We start from the raw sequence: 16,541 nt of genomic DNA, 5'->3' as shown, positions 1-16,541 counted from the left end.
ATCGAATCAAATTTACATGATTAAACACTTTAAGTATCCGTGCTCTCTCCAGGCCTAAATGTAGACAATTAGAGTGTATTTACTAGGTATTCATATTTGATCAGTTGGTTGGGGAAATGCAGAATAACTCATTAGGAAGAATTTATTATTTGGTTTCCCTACCTGCAATTTAGTCTGTGAGGGAGGTTTTGGAGCTTCAGGACTTAATTATTCACCAACCTGTTTTCTGTCTGACAAGGAGGGGGAGGCATATGCTCCAGTCTTCTACATTATACTGTTCCACATTCATTTTCTTAGTTCAACTATCATTAATCATAGGAAAGTCTCTTGGGGAAGAATGTTGGCAGAGGGAATTGCAAAGTTTATGCTCTGAGAACTGTAGGCACTATATTATCCTTGCAACTCAACGTATGGAAACGAATAGATTTTTTCCCAGACAATTTCAGTGGTCAATGAGTTCAAGCAACCTGCTATAGTGATGGATAGTTTTGTTGCAGAATTCTAGCTCATGCAAAGAAGATAATTTTCAGTCTCAACTCTAGCTGGTTTTGGGAAGGATTTAGGGAACTCTGGGGGCAGAAATAGTGGAGGCAAAGTATCTGCAAATTGCAAATCTCTTGCAGGCTTTTTTACTTTTTCCACAATTGTATGCCTGGTCAGTCCACTTTTTTTCATAAAAGCAGCCATAATGTTTCTGTTGCTTTAAAAATGGAAGTGTAGTTTCTCTACCTGTTAAGTGTTGTACACCAAGATGACTGAGATTAGATAACAGGGCGTGTAGCACTGTTACTGCAGCAGCATCTTTTCTATCTATGCGTGTCTTATCTTTTCTGCTTAAAGCTGTTTATGGTTTTCATAAAGAGAAGTCACAGAGTATTGATCACTTGAAGTTATAAGACAGGTCAAGAATGTTCCTTTGAAGTTTAGTTACCTAACAGGTGATATATTCGCTTAAAGCCTCTCAGTGATGCAATAGTATAAAAACAATGTAAAAATAGAAAGCCGAGGAGTGAACTTTGCAATGCAGTGAAAATCGGAGCACTGCAGTTGATGCTTTGCTTCCAGTTCACCTGTTGTACATGAGTAGGCTTCATGTGAGCCCCTTGAAGAGCTCCATAACTCGAAACCAAAAGACTTTGCAGTTATCAGACCATTACACTACTTTCAGAAGAGCTGTGCAACACCGCAGTTTGTATTTATAGTTAGTAGTCAGGAAGAAGTAGAAACATATTTAAGGGTTTGTGTATATAGACAAGACTTGGACCTGATTCTGCAGTTCTTCAGTTTTCTTAGTCAAGCAAGTAGTTCTTTTGATCCTGAAAAAAAAACCAAACTTTATTAGTTTGCAGAACTGAAGGTCTAAGCTTAATCATGCTTTGAAACTGAATAACATCTGAGTTTTTTGGGGAGCTATTAAGGATTTCTTAGCTGAATCCTGGTAATGAAGCTAAAATTAAGCAAGTAAACCAAAAGGCATTGTAAATGACAATTTCTATTTAAGGTGCAAAATAAACAGAAGTAAAACGCTGAAGTAGTAAAATGATGTTAAGGATTTGATGTGAACCTGCATGAAGCAAGGTAATTAAGTCAAGAAAAGGACATAAAACAGTTTGTAAAGAGATTGCAATTAAAGTGTCACTAGTCCTATTTCTTTATACTTAAAATAAGAAACAGCTATTGAAGTTTAAATTCCAGTGAGGTAAATGTAAAGTTTATAAGTGACTTCCATACGTGCAAACTATTTAAAGGGCTTATGATACTTCACAAATGGGCCCTCTTGGGGAATAAATGGAAAACATTTATTTTAAGATGTGGGCTGTGTTACCTGGTTCTTTGGGTCTGAAGAGAAGTTTAGATAGTATAAATTCTTCTGGAAGTTTTAATTGTTTAATTTTAGACAACTCCTCAGTTGTTACAAGTTTCTACTTCTCTTTTTCCACACAATCCATACAGTAAATGCTCTAGATCTTCTGGCAGAGTAAAAGCTTCTAAAAGGAGGTGAGTGTATTTGCTAGTGATGCCTCCTTCAGCTGACAGTGTTGAAACTTCCAACAAATCGGCAAAGAAGTTTGAAGTGACACAAAGAGTGGTGGTGGGAGAGAAGCTGGAAGGACAGAGAAGACACATTACAGATTTTTCTACTGCCCTGTGCTCTTGCATATTTTCTGCTCTGTAATTGGAACTGATTATTAATGATGTTAATAATTTCATATATATTTCCATCAATTTAGCGATTGTCCCAGTTCGTAGCAAAGTGTAAGGAATAGGAATTATTTGATGTTATTGCTTAGAACCCAAGTCTTTAGCAGGTGGTCAGACTTTGAAACCCCATAGATAGCTACATTTTCGGCTGGCAGAATTTCAAGTGAAGTGGAACGGGATCTGTGGGAATGCAGAGGAGAAAGCTATCAAATGCGTAACCTGCAGACAAAGAGATACTGCTTGTTACATTATGGTAGTCCACCTTGATCCTAACAGATCTCAGGGTCCTTTGGACTTGCTACTGCATGAGGCTACTGACATAGGTTGTTTCTGTGTGTTAGAAGCAAAATGGACAAGAAGTATGTGTTTCTCTGATGGGGAACTAGGACATGGAGATAATGCAACTAATCTTGGAGCTGCAGGAAGTAGTTAGCAGAGCCGGAATGAAGATTGAGTTCTGTTCACAACTTCTAATCATGAGACTGACCCAACTGGTCATTTGAAGTTTGTGCTTTTGTCAAAAGAAAACGTTTTAACGTTTCTGACGTCTAGTTTGATGCAAAAGTTACTAGTAATACAATATTCGTGCCAGAATTCTTGTGGTGTGATGAGAAAAAGAGTAAATGACAAACTGAATCACCCATAACCGATTTTCTCCTAGCAAGGGAGTAAATTCACTTAGAAATGAGTGTTCATTCTGACAGCAACAACCTCTATGTGCATGATATTCCCAACAGCCTTGGAGTCCAGTCATTCTGTATGAAAAGCATTTGAACAATAACAACGTAGATTTTTGGAAGACAATACTTGACACCTCATCTAGAAGTTTTCTTTCCTTAATTGTGTTCATTGATGCCAAGAGAAAGATACTGGCTTAAAAACATTCTCCATGGAAAGTGAAGCTAATAATGTGGGTGGTTAGTCTTAAACATTTTAAAAATTTGATTTGCTAAATATGCAGTTTCATTTTTTTTTGTAGGATCTTAGAAATCAACTAGAGAAATTACATGGTGAAATGACTGAGAAAGAAAAAGCAGCTGAACATCATTACAATATTCTTTTGAGTGAAAGCAATCAGAAGTTGCAGAGCCAAGAACTAGTTATCAAGCAGCTGACAGACATTGTCAATCAAAAGGATCTACTGCTTCAGGTCGGTAGACTTAGGTTGAAATGAAAAGTGGAAAGTTATAATTTGATTTTGTATGAGGAATTATTACAAAATCACTTTTGTATTTGGAATTACTGTTGATTTTGATGATAATCCTTCACTTTTTGTAATACTCTGTTTGCAGCAGAGACATAATTATAGGGTGTGTGGCATTCAACAAGATTTCTTGTTAGAGTTTTATGAAGCGTGTGGACAGAGGAAGAAGAAAGCTTTACTAATACTTACGTAGAATTTTCACTGTTGTGGTAAGATACTGTAAAAGCTCTGAAGTGCCTATGATTTTCAGTTTATTGTGCAGAAACTAGAAGTTGAGGAATAGGTATGGATACTGAAATTTTTTTTTTTTTTTTTTTTTTTTTTTTTGAGCCCATTCAAAATGAGATATATGAGAAGGGAGCTGCCTGAATGCTAACAGACCCCTGTTCAGTTGTTTTTGTAGGTGGAGGCAGAATCCTGAAATGTACTGATTGTATTCAACCAGCAGTGCAAAGAGTAATAGTTGGGGTTACTCTGTACCAAAGTGCATGCCTTGACTTATTTTTTAGTACCTGAAAGATTGGGTAGCTGGGGAAAGCCTCTGTTTGGTCTTTTTTTTCTGCTACTATGTTAAGTTGAGCTCTTCTTTTGCAAGGTATGTGAAGAACATGTGCCAGATCATCCTGGGATATTCTCCTGAATTTTGTTTGTTTTTCTACTTTGCAGTCTAAAACTAGAGTAACTTTTGTAAAACTGTCTTATTGTTTTCTTTTATTAGAAACTTGATGGAACAGTGAAGGAAAAGGATGTAGAATTGCAGGAGCTCCTGAATAAGTACAAGAACCTTCTAAGAGCCAATGAAGAACTTGAATTGAAAAATGAGGGCTTAGTAAAGGAAAAATGTGCTGCACAGTCACAACAGTCAATCATCAAGATAGTCAGAGAGCTAGAGGTGAGTTTTTCATAACTGATCATTTGCAGATAAATATGTTGACTTCAAATTGAAGAGAATTTTGACTTTGGCTTCAAAGGTGTGGACTCATACATGTTGTAATTCACCCATGTAGCAATGGGCTGTTTTTCCTTCAGGTCAATACCATCACAAAATGTTCTGTATTATTAAAATTATAACAGTTACTCTATTAATGATAGCCATATGTTTTGTGTGATTGTGGTGGTGTTGATCTGGCATCATAAGAGTACATAATACTGTACTCTGATGCATTTATATGTGATCACTAAACTCTTTACTCTCACAAAGTGTGTAAAATGTTTTGCCTGCCATAAAGAGGTAGAGGTTTGTGGTCTTTAGGGTAGACATATTTCCCTGAGAGGGAGAGTATCCACATTTTTGAGGAGAGGTGCAGAGGAGAGTTTGTGTACTTCTGATAGATAAGGGGAAAGATTGCACGGAGCTAGTGACCGCAGGAGATAAATGGAATGTGAGGATGAAAAATATAGGTAGGAGTGAAGTTGTGTCTAGGACAAGAAGAAAAGTACTTCAAAGCAACGAAGAAAGGAAATAGTACAGAAAAATATATATATTAAATAAAGGAGGACAACATATGCCCATTATTTTATTTGATGCCATAAATTGAAAAGACTTATTAGTACCTGAAATTGGAGGTCAAAATTCAGATCTTAAAATATAGAGTTAGTTCCTTCTCCCTTCACCCCCCACTTCTCTACTAGCGAGAAAATAAAAGTTAGGTACTGTTGACAGGTTTTTGAATCACTTGCTGACTCCATCGGTGTATTTTTTATTATTGTGTACAGGTTAGTGAGCAAATAAGCTGCTTTTCAAGATACATTTCTTGTCTTTTTTTCTGTGGTTTGCAACATAGTGTATTAAGGTCTCCATAAGCATCAGATAAAGTAAAAAGAATTAGACTAGTATGTAATAATAATGGAGAAAGCTATTTAATTTCTTTAATAATATATCAGTTATTAATGAGATTTTCTCAAGGAAGTTTAAAATAAAAAGTGAGCCAATGTCAAAGGAAGCATGAGTGCTATGTCTTGTTTCACATTCTGAACACACTGGTGTTCACATGCTTGATATGTCGTGGGCACTGTGATTAAACAAGGCAGATGCAAGCACACACTGACTCATGGGTTGTATGACAAGCTCAGAGTAAAGGAGCTGCATCCCTGTTTGCCAGGGTACCAGTGCAGAGTATATCGAAGTGTATGTGAATATACGTGCAGAGAAAATAAAGTCTGTGAAAGGTTGCGCAGAAATTCTACCTCCGTAAAACAAACTGCAGTGCATGCACGTAACTTGTGTTACAAAGGTACCTAAGAGTGAAGGAAAGTCATACAGAATTAATGAAAATCAAACACTAACTTTCCTCTCTACAGCCCACTTCCAGTACAGGTGTAGAAGCAGGAGAGGGAACAGTGGCAAGCGAAGCCGTGCATAGTAATGACCCAGTACCCACCTTCTAATCACAATCTATTCTCTATTGCTGGTTCACTTAGGGATTGCGAACAATACCTAATCACAACCTATTGTCCTCTCAGCTCGACCTCTGTGTAAGGTATCTCCTGTAAGAACCCATTTTGGCATATTAATCATAAGTTTTTGGACACAGATTATCCAGAGCTCTGCTCTCATTGGCTGCCTCGGACTCTTTGATGACTTTACAGTGCTGCACCAACTCTCAACAAACGCACAGCTGGATCCTCCCCACCAGAGAGAACAGAAACCCAGCTCTTCTAGCCTCACTGATCTTTAAAGTTGAAGAAACTGAATTGAGAGATGCAGAACTTTCTCTCTTTCATCATACCTTTTTACTTTATTTTAATGTAATGATAAATTTTAAAGCAACCAAAATCCAAAGCTCTGCTGGGTGCCTTGGCCAGGCCAGAAAAGATAAATGACAGTTTCTAATTAGAGTTTGGATTGTTGAGCCACTGTCATGGGCTATAGAGAGAGCGTGCGAGGGCAGTAATAATTAGGTTAGTCATGCAACTGCTGACTCTGGTGTCTATGAAGTCTTGCAATGAAATATATTTTACAGCCAAGGAATTGAGGAGTGCAATGAGCTCCATATAATTTTGGAAACTGCAGCTGGTTTTGTGCTAAATGCTCTTTTTCTCACAACCAATACTCCTAGACTTACAAAGCTCTTTTTGTTGGAGTATTTTTTAGGTAAATATGTTTCTAACACAGATTTTTATGCCTTTGTGGTTCATTTTATTACTGAGAAAAGCAGCAGAATTGAGAAAAGTGGCTCTTGCTCAATCCTTGAGCTGTGCTTCCGGGTTCTGTTGTGTTGCATGTGTGATCTTGCACGCGACACATACTGCAAGAAGGGGCCACAGTGATACGAGTTTTCATTCTTAATTGGTTTCTCTGAGCCTAAAAAAAATTATTGGATTTTCTGTAACGTAGCCTTTCTGTGATGTCTGTTTCTGGGAGAGGGAGCTTGTATGCTACTTGAGGGTGGCAGAGGGAACGCAGTCAGCTGACGCGCTGCAAGGCAAATCTGATGGTTCTGCAGACTCAAGGCACTTTCTCATTCCTGTGTGGTCAGCACATTAATTGACTTTGGTTATAATTATTCCTGTATTTGGGGACTTCATAATGTGCAGTCATGGAACTGAAGAAGACTGCGTGCATACAGTTGTGATGTCTAATCTGCAGCAGCGGGAGAAGTTACAGCCAGTGCATGGAAGTTGCGGAGGTAGCTGGAACGTTGCAGTTGATGGGTGTGGTGAGAACTGGAACTGGTGCAGTTGTTGCAGTGCTGCAGACGTGTCTAAGCTGTTGAGATGGATGCAGTGTGCAGATTGTTGCAGAGTCATCATGATTATGGCAAGTGATGTAGTTGACTTTTTTTTTTTTTTTTTTAAAACAAGGGTCCTGTCTATTAAACGGTGATCAGTGCATAGCAGTTGCTTTCAGTCTCTTGAAATTGATGTTGTGAACATATGAACAGGGTGGTAGTTCTGATTTAAGGAGTTTATAGCTGAAAACAGCAATCTTTTTTGTCAATATCCGTGTCTTCACACCCTTTTAACGTGATCCTTTTTACCTGTGACACTGAACATGGCCTGGTGATAGGAATGGATGTGCTTGGTGTATCTCACCATTTCCATCTTAGCAGAAATTTCATCTTAAAGGGGTTAACCTGATGAAGTGATATTTGGAGTATATAGTCCAGTAGTCTTGCCTATCACCAAGATGGGCCATGGAGTTCCTTGGAGCCGTCAGCTATGTGACATTTTCTGTGGTTGAGATGACATCTTCTAAAAGTCACCAGCAAAGTCTTTTGCTATAGTAATTTTCGTCTTTAGATCTATGACTCAGTGGCCTGTAACAACTTTAATCTTATTAGTGATTGTTTCATTTGTGGTAGACCATACATAAAGTTTACGGCAGTGTTAGAAGAAATTACCAAATTCTGGTACTGGTGGATGGATGGATGAATCGATGATGAGATGTAGGTTATGGCTTTCTCTCAATCATTCATCCTCTAACCTTCAGAGATTTTGAAATGTTCCTAATGGTTGTTGTAAGCAAGAGAGTGTTCAGTGAGGCAACTGGAAATTCTTGTGACTTTGCCAGTAAGTTATTTATCGTGGAGGTATAAACCTTTTACTTTCATTGCTTACAATTTGAGAAACCTTTAATGAAAATAAGTTATGTTTTCCACCACTGCTGCTTTGCAATAGTATTTCAGACTTAAATATAGACTTTAATGTATTAGATTGCCTCCTTTCATGGGAATATAAATCTTTCACTGCAGTATGGTCCTGGATGTCTTGCAGCTATCTCCTCTAACACATTTTCCCTCACACCATGTGTCAAGAGGTTTAATGTTTCATTAACTCCCACAGCATTATGGTCTATTTAAGTTACAGAGCTGCCTTATGTTTTGTGTACCATTGGGGAGTTGATTGGAATAATTCACTCCTACGCTTTATTTAGAAATGACAGTAATAATGTACAAAAAAAAAAAAGTTCATGCTGTATCTTCTCATCCTTATTATTCATGAAAGATTCTGAATAATCAAGAACACATCATGATTTTGCTAACCTCTGCTTAGCTAGTTGAATTTAGAATTTAATAATTTGTGTGTAGTCTTTGACATTTGGAATTAAGAAACAGCTCATGTCTCCTATTAGGCAGAAAAAAAAAGAGTTGTTGGGATTTCATGAGCTTACTGAGATTTTGGTGCAAATGTAGAATTAAATTAACATGTGAATTCTATAAGAAGCATAGGAAACCGGAGTATGGTTCTGCCTGTAACACTGCTTTGTTAATACAGCAGCAATAGACCCTGAACAACTTGTGACAATCGTTATCTAATTTGTGTACCGTAAACTCTTCAGAGTGACATTACTTTGCCAGTGCTTCAGAAAGAGCTTTTAATTAGGATATAGTTCTGTAGTGTCTTCAGTAATAATTGCAAGGCTTGTATCAGACATATGGAAGAGTTCACTAGAACTTTTAACAGACTGTTAACCGACTAAATTAAGTCAAAAGATTTATATCTTCCTGTTGCTTTCTACGTCACTGATCCGTGTCATTGTGGTCAGACTTTTTCCAAGTTAAATTGCAATCTGTGTATTTTAAGTTTAGTGACTGTTCTTGAAAGGCTGAGATTCCACCACGTTGATGACACTCCTTAATACAGGCTGTAAGATGTGTTTTTTTACATGTTTTTTTGGTGAGATTTTTTAATTAATGGACTCTGGACCACCCACCTCTATCTGTTTGCCCTTGTGTTTCTCAGTACTCGGTCAGCAGAAGCCATTGCTGTGTGCTCCTCCTCTGCTCATCTAGATAAGAAACTTGATGTGAAGCTCAGTATTTTGCACTTCATATACAGAATAATATTTAATGTGTAAATTGAACTAGAACCTAGAAACGATTGTTAGAGTACAGCTACCATTAGGAATGGTGTTAGCTGAACGTGATGCACGTGTACAAAGGCAAGGTCACTTCTTCAAAGAATCTGTAGCGTTAGGTGGTAGAAGCTACTCTTTCTTCAGTGAGATCTGACATGCAGATTACCTCAATGGGAGTAATTTTATCAAAACTTGATTACACTTGCAAAGTATTATTTAACATATTTGCTAGCATACTGTGTAAATAATTAAAAGTAAACAACAGTTGTCCTTGCTTTTGTACTGTTTACTTTGCAGTATACAGAATGTTTCAAATTAACAGACTCTTTGCATCATTAGTGTGAATTAACGAGGTTCTACTGTAGCTGAATTTTTGTTGCAATTCCTTCCTTAGGAATTGCAATTGAGGTAATAACGGCTGCTTAAAACTCCTGGGTGTAGACTTCTTCCTTGTTAATGATCTGTTCACTAATGATTTAGTATCTCTTGAGAGTTTAGTTTCCAATCTTGAGGTTGTAAAATGGAGAAAATAGAATTACCTTTCATTCTTGCTCTCCAGGGTTATCTTGTCATACCAGAGCCACACACATTCCCCCTTAGCTGTGGCACTTTTTTTTTGTTCTTCCTTTCAGTTTTCAGTCGAAAAAGAAAACGAAGAAGCAACAAGGCCTACTATTCTTCTTGAATAGAAGCAGAATATATGTCTGACATTAATACATCTACATTTCTATCCCAGTTCTTTTCTCTTTTGAGGTGGCTGATGTCTTAGATATTTTTATGTAATAAGTGCAAGCAAATACTCCTTTCAATAGCTGCATTTTTTGACTCCTGAAAAAGTGGCTGTGTGGTTGTTTTGGAGTGAAATAAGTAATGGGGAATCAGTGGATCCTTACTGAGAATGTAGCATAAGAGTCTGGATTTATTCTAATAATATACTTTCTGTGAGCAAGACTGCAGGTGAACAATTTTCTTTTCTTTGCACAAGTAAAGCAGCAGCTTGTAGTGAGCCAGCTGAGTGTGCAGAAAGCTGACTCGCAAGGAGTGGGTATCTGCTGTGTTCATCCTTTATTTGTCAGCTCGATACAGCCCATTTGGCTCAGAAATGGAACAGAATTTGCAGAAACCTCTCCCCCAAAGAAAGGTGATTTTATCCAGAACACAGATAGGACTCTTAGGACAGGGTTCCAAAATGTGTACGTGGAGCCTGGGCTTGTCTGCTTGCCCTTCCCTTCCTCCCCTCCCTCTGGAACAGCTGCCTGCCAGGTTGTGGAGTTGGGAACTTGGGAAGTGAGGATGCTCGGACTGGGGGAAAAGCTTTTTAGACGGTGATAGAAATGATGAACACTGTTTAGATAAGTGACTCACTTATGGTAAGTAAATAATGAAACAGTATTTGCCTCCTTTAATAATAGCTGGTTTTAAGTATCATAAATAGTTTCCAGGTTCATATTAGGCTTTAGAGGTGGGCAGTCCTGTTAAGCGGATTTGGATTTCTACTTCTTTGAAGTTTTCTTCAGAACACGGATTTACACATAGTTGTACACATGCGCACTTAAAAATGACATTGCAAGCTTAGTAGGTTCTTGTTTTAATTCAGGAAAATAAAGAAGCTGAATATGAAAAGTTGATCCTTGCATTAAGAAAGGAGCAAAATATTTATTCTACACTAGTGAAGACCTTCAAAGAATCAGACAGGTAAGTACCTTTTCTGTTTTGGTGGATGGTCTAAAATCAAAGGGCAAAAGTCAGAAGCTGTGAAAAAAGGTGCAGCTTAGCTGGAGTGGTGATGATGTTGTGAAGGCCAATTGTTCATAAGGCAGAAACTAGCTGTAGTGGTCTCCTTAAAAGAGAACTATTTTTGTAAGTGAGGTTGTATTATCTGAGTTATTTAAATGTTTCTGAAAATTGGATTGGATTGGAATCTCAGATGAGCCAGATTTCCCTTTAGGTACCAAAGTAAGCAGCTAGATTTTCAGGAGGTACACGTCCTGTGTTGGAATGTGGGGGAAGAATCAAATTGCAGTGAACTTTTGGGTGCTGAATGATTTGCCATGGTTTACTCCCTAACATACAGATAAGCATTATCTTAAAAGTGCCACAGTGAGAATTTTGATGAAAATGTAAGCCAGAAAGATTTTGGAGAAGGTTAAACAAAACAGAATAATTGAAGTTTGCATAGTATGTTTTCAATGTAAAACATTCAGAAGTATGGCAGGAGCAAGTGCTTTTTAACCTTTTAAAATCAAAGAATACAACATTTTAGAAAGAAATCTCTGGCCTACTTTGTATCCTATTATTGCTTGGCAGTTGAGGATGAGACATTATGATAAAATAAAGAAAATTCTTAACCTTTAGGTAAAATAAATGGTTTATAAAAAATTTACTTTTACTATTATAATTACAAATACCTGAATTAGGTATCAGCAGCGTTTGAGTGCTAGCTCCTGACTCTTCCTGCCTGAAGGCAATGGCTCATACCTGCCAACTCTGTGGGAATGTGTGTTTCTGTTTTGCAGTTGGTTTATAGACCACTAAAGTCTGGAAACCATACAGTGAGTAGCACTAAAGTAGATGAGATCTGGTGTTGTAGAAAAGTGCATTAGTAGTAATGCCATCTTGTACTTGGCCACAGCTTAGAAGCTGTTTTAGATAATAGAATCTTTTTCATTAGCAGTAGTGATAGAAGTCAGATTATGGAGATTATTTCTTATCTCTGGGAAAAGAGGCACGGCTTTTCTGACTCTTCTGTTAAACAATCACCGAATGAAGGAAGAAGCCAGTTTGTTTTAATATTTCATATGGAGGGTGTGACCTGCCGTTGAAACACGTTCTGTGGGTGAGGCAATTGTCAACACTCTGTAGAGGAATGACACTGAAGTAACATAGCTCTGATACTAGTTTTTCTTAGACTGTCTTTAAAATGAGGAAAATTACAACTGCAGTTATAATCATGAGGGTAATAGGAGTTTTCCCGTCAACTTGTGTGGGATCAGGAGCAGGATCGTTAGTTCTGTTTTCTTGATACGAAGTTATGGGATGCACAGAGCAGTGCGTGTTACGCAGCAATGTGCAGAGGGTGTGCAGTGGTTCAACAACAGAGCTGGAAGGTGGAGGCAGGACGCCTTATTTCTCCACCTTGTAGTTTTATGGGCTGAGGTGTGCTGTAAAACTCCTCAGGGAAGACTTGAACCCCCAGAGTTCTGGGGATCTGATAAACAAGCCCTGCAGATAAATTCAGCTCACTCATTTGTGTAATTGCCATCAGCAGTGACATGGACTTTAGGCAAACATCTTCTTTCTTGCTGACATGTCTTCTTTTAGGAATTATTTATTTTAAGCAACCTGGATGGTTGTTTTTCAGCATAAGCTACTGGATATCAGGACCAAGACATTTCTTGTCTCTCCAAGCAGGGAATCAATGCTTTTTCTTATAAAAACCTTAACTCATGAAAAGGAGAAAATGTGCTTACTTAGCTTCTAGTAATGGGTTGATCTGTTTTTATTCTTAATTTTTTGCTGAGCATTTAAGAGCTCTCTCTTCAAAGAGACTCTTGAGTGAGGAAGAATTGGTTAAAGCGATGGTTTCTTGTGCAGGAAACACTGACAACAGCACACTTGTCAGAAGACAGAGAGTCTTTTCATACATGCTGCCTTTTAATTAATGCGTTTCTACAATATGCTGTTATTCTCATGCAAGTATGATGTGCATACTGAGTTCTTGTATAGTCTCCTGTAAGAAGGATTTAAATTTGTTTTAAAGGTTCTTGAATTCTCTGGCATTTAGTGCAGTGCGCTGGAAATTCTACAGCAGCTCAATTTATCTTAAAACACTGAGGTTCTGAGTGAAGTAAACGTGAAAAAAAAATAATACAGTCAGTTTAGTAACACCTTGTTATTTGTTATTGAATCCAATTTATTTTATTTTATTACAATTTCAATTTTTAGTGTGCTTAAGTCTTTTCACGGACTGATCAGAACTGTCGGGTCAATGCTGTTGGAGGGTCTGGGGAAGATCTAGCAAGGGGCAGCCAGGGGTGTGCGAGGCCTGCAGGGCAGTGACTGATGCTAAAGTAAGAGCTTCAGTGGCTGCCTGGGAAGAAAGCTGCTTAAAGAATTAGTTCACATTGGCAAATTATCATTTGTAAGTTTTGGTGTTTACAGCCCGTTGAGATAATTGAGACAATTTAGACCTTAAAAAGTCTTTTTACAGACTGTCAGATAGATAAATGAAGAAATAAAACAATTGGTTGTGTCTGGGTCATATTTTCAATGAAACATGTTTGTTTTTTTTTCTTAAGTGGAGCATTAGATTATATAGTATAGTTCTGTATCAAGAAAACAAAGTTTCCATGGTCACCGTATAATGGAATACACAGAGCCATCAATATTACGTGATGATGATATTTCTCTGGCATACTTCTCAGAAGTTAATAATTTTGATTTTCCTTGAAAAGAATTACACAGAAGTTGGCTGGTAGAATATATCTGTCATGTTTAAGCTGACTTACAGGCAGCACAGCTCAAAAAAGGACGTGTATGTCAAGGTTTAGTCTTGTCTTTCTACGTAGGGATCTGTTTATTCTTATGCATCAAAATGATGTACTTTCTGATGAAAAACAGTGATGGCTAATGTGAAGTGGGCTCTTTGTGGAAGCCCACATGTATAAAAGATGCAGAAGTGCACAACAAAATGTTTTGACTTGAATCTTGAAGATTTTTTTCTCCTTTTTTTTTAGTATAAATAGCTTGCAAACAGAACTAAACAACATTTTCATGTTGCGAAAACAACTAGAAGACGACATTTTAGCTAATCGGAATCTACAGAAGGTCTTAGAAGATCAGATTAAGGACATGAAAAACCAACAAGGTCTGTATACATATGCAGCCCATCCCTTTTCTTGATTTTCTTGCATAAAAGAAAACTGGTTTTATTAAAGTCAGTTTGCTGCAATGGAGAAGAAATGTCTGAGAGTAGGAAAAGATGTGAAAAGACTTCTTTTTGGCTTTCTATACTGAAAATGATGTGGGGGATTTGTAACAGAATGTCTTTGAGCAATCAGGGCATATACAGAGGGACAGCTTTTCTCTTTCCATGCAGCAAATGGGAAGAGAAAGTAAGTAATTCTGTGGCAATTCTACTGCAGTGATCATTTCAAGCTGCCTACAGTTTTGTACCCATAGAATTTACTCTTTTCTGCTGACGTCAGAGATTCCTGGATTTGGATAAAGCTGTGGCCATGGGATCACTTTCTGACTATGGAATGTAATTATTCCTAATACTTTGATAAAGAGCTTGTGTCTTGGGAAATGGCTAGGCTTCTCCTAACAGAAGAAGTACTTCCAGAGAAAGGAAAAATAGCCAAAGGTTTTGTTATTTTGTAATTGAAAAATAGTACAGCTTTTAAATATAACTTATCTTTTATCTTTTTTCTTGTACTACTTTGGAGTTGGTTTTAGTACCTACTTAGATATAGACAAGCATAACGTAAGTGGACATTGTTAAATATAGTTTACTGCATATGTACAGATGTATCTGTTTTATTCCATAAGGGATATATAAATAACAATAAAGCCTGTTCACTTACCCCTTTCAACTTAGATATTCCATTTTAGCATCACTCCCTTGACAGCAATGATAAGTGACAAAAGGTAAGCTTCTGCTGTTTCAGAGTTTCCAACCTCAAAGGCACAGAGATAATGAACAACCAGGGTAGGCCAGAGGGTCTTGTGGATACTGGTGGGTTCTCAAGAGCAGTTGTGTTGAGGGTGGGGCTGCTAGGAATGAAGGCTCTGAAAATTAGTAATCATTTGTGAAGCTTTGGGTCCTTACAGCAGCCATGGGATCGGTATCAGAGCTGGGAGTAGGATTTGCATGCCTCTTATTTGTCCTAATTTAGATATGCTTTCTCCCTATCTAATGATATATATGTATAGAATTAACTGTCATCTATATTATAAATGAACAGTTATTTATTGAAACATAACAAATCATTCCTGCAGTTATAGAGGAAAGAAAAAAATAGCTATTTTCAATTCAATTAACGCAATCTTTTGACCCAAAAGTGAAATAAATTCAGTAACTTTGTCTAACCTGGCTATTTCCCTGAAGACTTTGAGTTCATGTTCATAAAAATGTAGTTAAAACAGAATAACTATTCATGCTTTACTTATCCTTACTGAAATTTATTTCTAATTGTAATGCTAAATATGCAAATTATAATTCAGAATTACATTTGCAACTCGTGGTGATAATCACAGAAAATACAGCCACTGAAAATACAGCATGTCTAGGTGTCAGAAGCACAAAAGTATGAGGACAAAATTTCTTCACTTAAACAGAAAGCTTATTTTCGGGGATGAAACATTTTAATGGGCCTCCCACAGACTTACTAGTAGGTTCTTATTCAAAAAGTCCTGTCTTTGCACTTTATGCTGTGTTTTTCTGCAAATAGAGTTTCTGAAATAATTCCTGTCCTTGGTTATTTTGACAGATGAAACACTGTCTTTCTGTGGAGATCAAACATCTTATATGAGTATCTGTTTAGGAGAGCGAGATCATTTAAGCCTACAGATAGACCATCTGTCTCCTGAAGAACTTAAGAAAAAGGTATTGATCTGTTTTATTATTTACTGTTTCTAATGGCTTGATTCAGCTTTGTTTGTAGTTTCTGCATCTCTCACAAAAAGAAACATTTTCATTATTTAGGTACACGGTTGGGTAGTCCTGAAAGGATTTGAAGTTCTCATCTTTTATGAACTATTTAGTCTTTGTTACACCACATGAGCTTCAGAGTCAGCTGAAAGATAGGTGGCTTGCTGCAAAGCTTTTATGACAGTTAGACGCCTGGTTTCAAGTTTCAGACTCAGTACCATTTCTAGACATCATTAAGTATACTAACTCCAAAGAGAAGTTTTTGCATTAAATATCCTGCAACGTGTATTTCGTGCACCTTTTTTAACCATGAAGATGGTAGTGCTGTCTGATTTACACTTCTGTATAGCACACTCCGTCCCAGGATTTGCAGATCTTTAGGTAAATATGGCACGTTATAAAATAACTCGGAGGTAAGCTACTGTTGTTCCTGTTCTACATAAGGAGAACTGAAATTCACAGAGATTAAATGTGCAGACTATTGTCATGCAGTAAATCAGTGTTGGAGTTCAGGAAGTTCTGACTCCTCATCCTGTGCTGTGACCTCAGATCCATGCACCAATTTGTGATAAGGAATTATTTTAAATCTGGTCGTGAACACAAGCAAAGTTTTGTGTTTCTCATGGCCAGCTGAATTGTAGGCAGGTGTTTAAAATCTGGAGGTGGGTAATCTGAAGGAAAGA

At 37.3% G+C, this 16,541-nt stretch overlaps 1 protein-coding gene across 1 annotated transcript in view; it reads left to right on the top strand.

The window, feature by feature from the left end:
• The window catches only part of CDK5RAP2 (CDK5 regulatory subunit associated protein 2), an 83,180-nt gene that overhangs the window by 22,417 nt on the left and 44,222 nt on the right, over window positions 1-16,541 (top strand). The window contains 5 exon segments of the mRNA XM_075439263.1: window positions 3,182-3,352; window positions 4,125-4,298; window positions 10,804-10,901; window positions 13,943-14,073; window positions 15,698-15,813. Coding sequence (XP_075295378.1) covers window positions 3,182-3,352; window positions 4,125-4,298; window positions 10,804-10,901; window positions 13,943-14,073; window positions 15,698-15,813 — 690 coding nt within the window.

Source organism: Opisthocomus hoazin, chromosome 19 (assembly GCF_030867145.1).
Source record: "Opisthocomus hoazin isolate bOpiHoa1 chromosome 19, bOpiHoa1.hap1, whole genome shotgun sequence".
NCBI classification, from domain to species: Eukaryota; Metazoa; Chordata; class Aves; order Opisthocomiformes; family Opisthocomidae; genus Opisthocomus; species Opisthocomus hoazin.
This window is presented reverse-complemented; position numbering and strand designations above follow the sequence as displayed.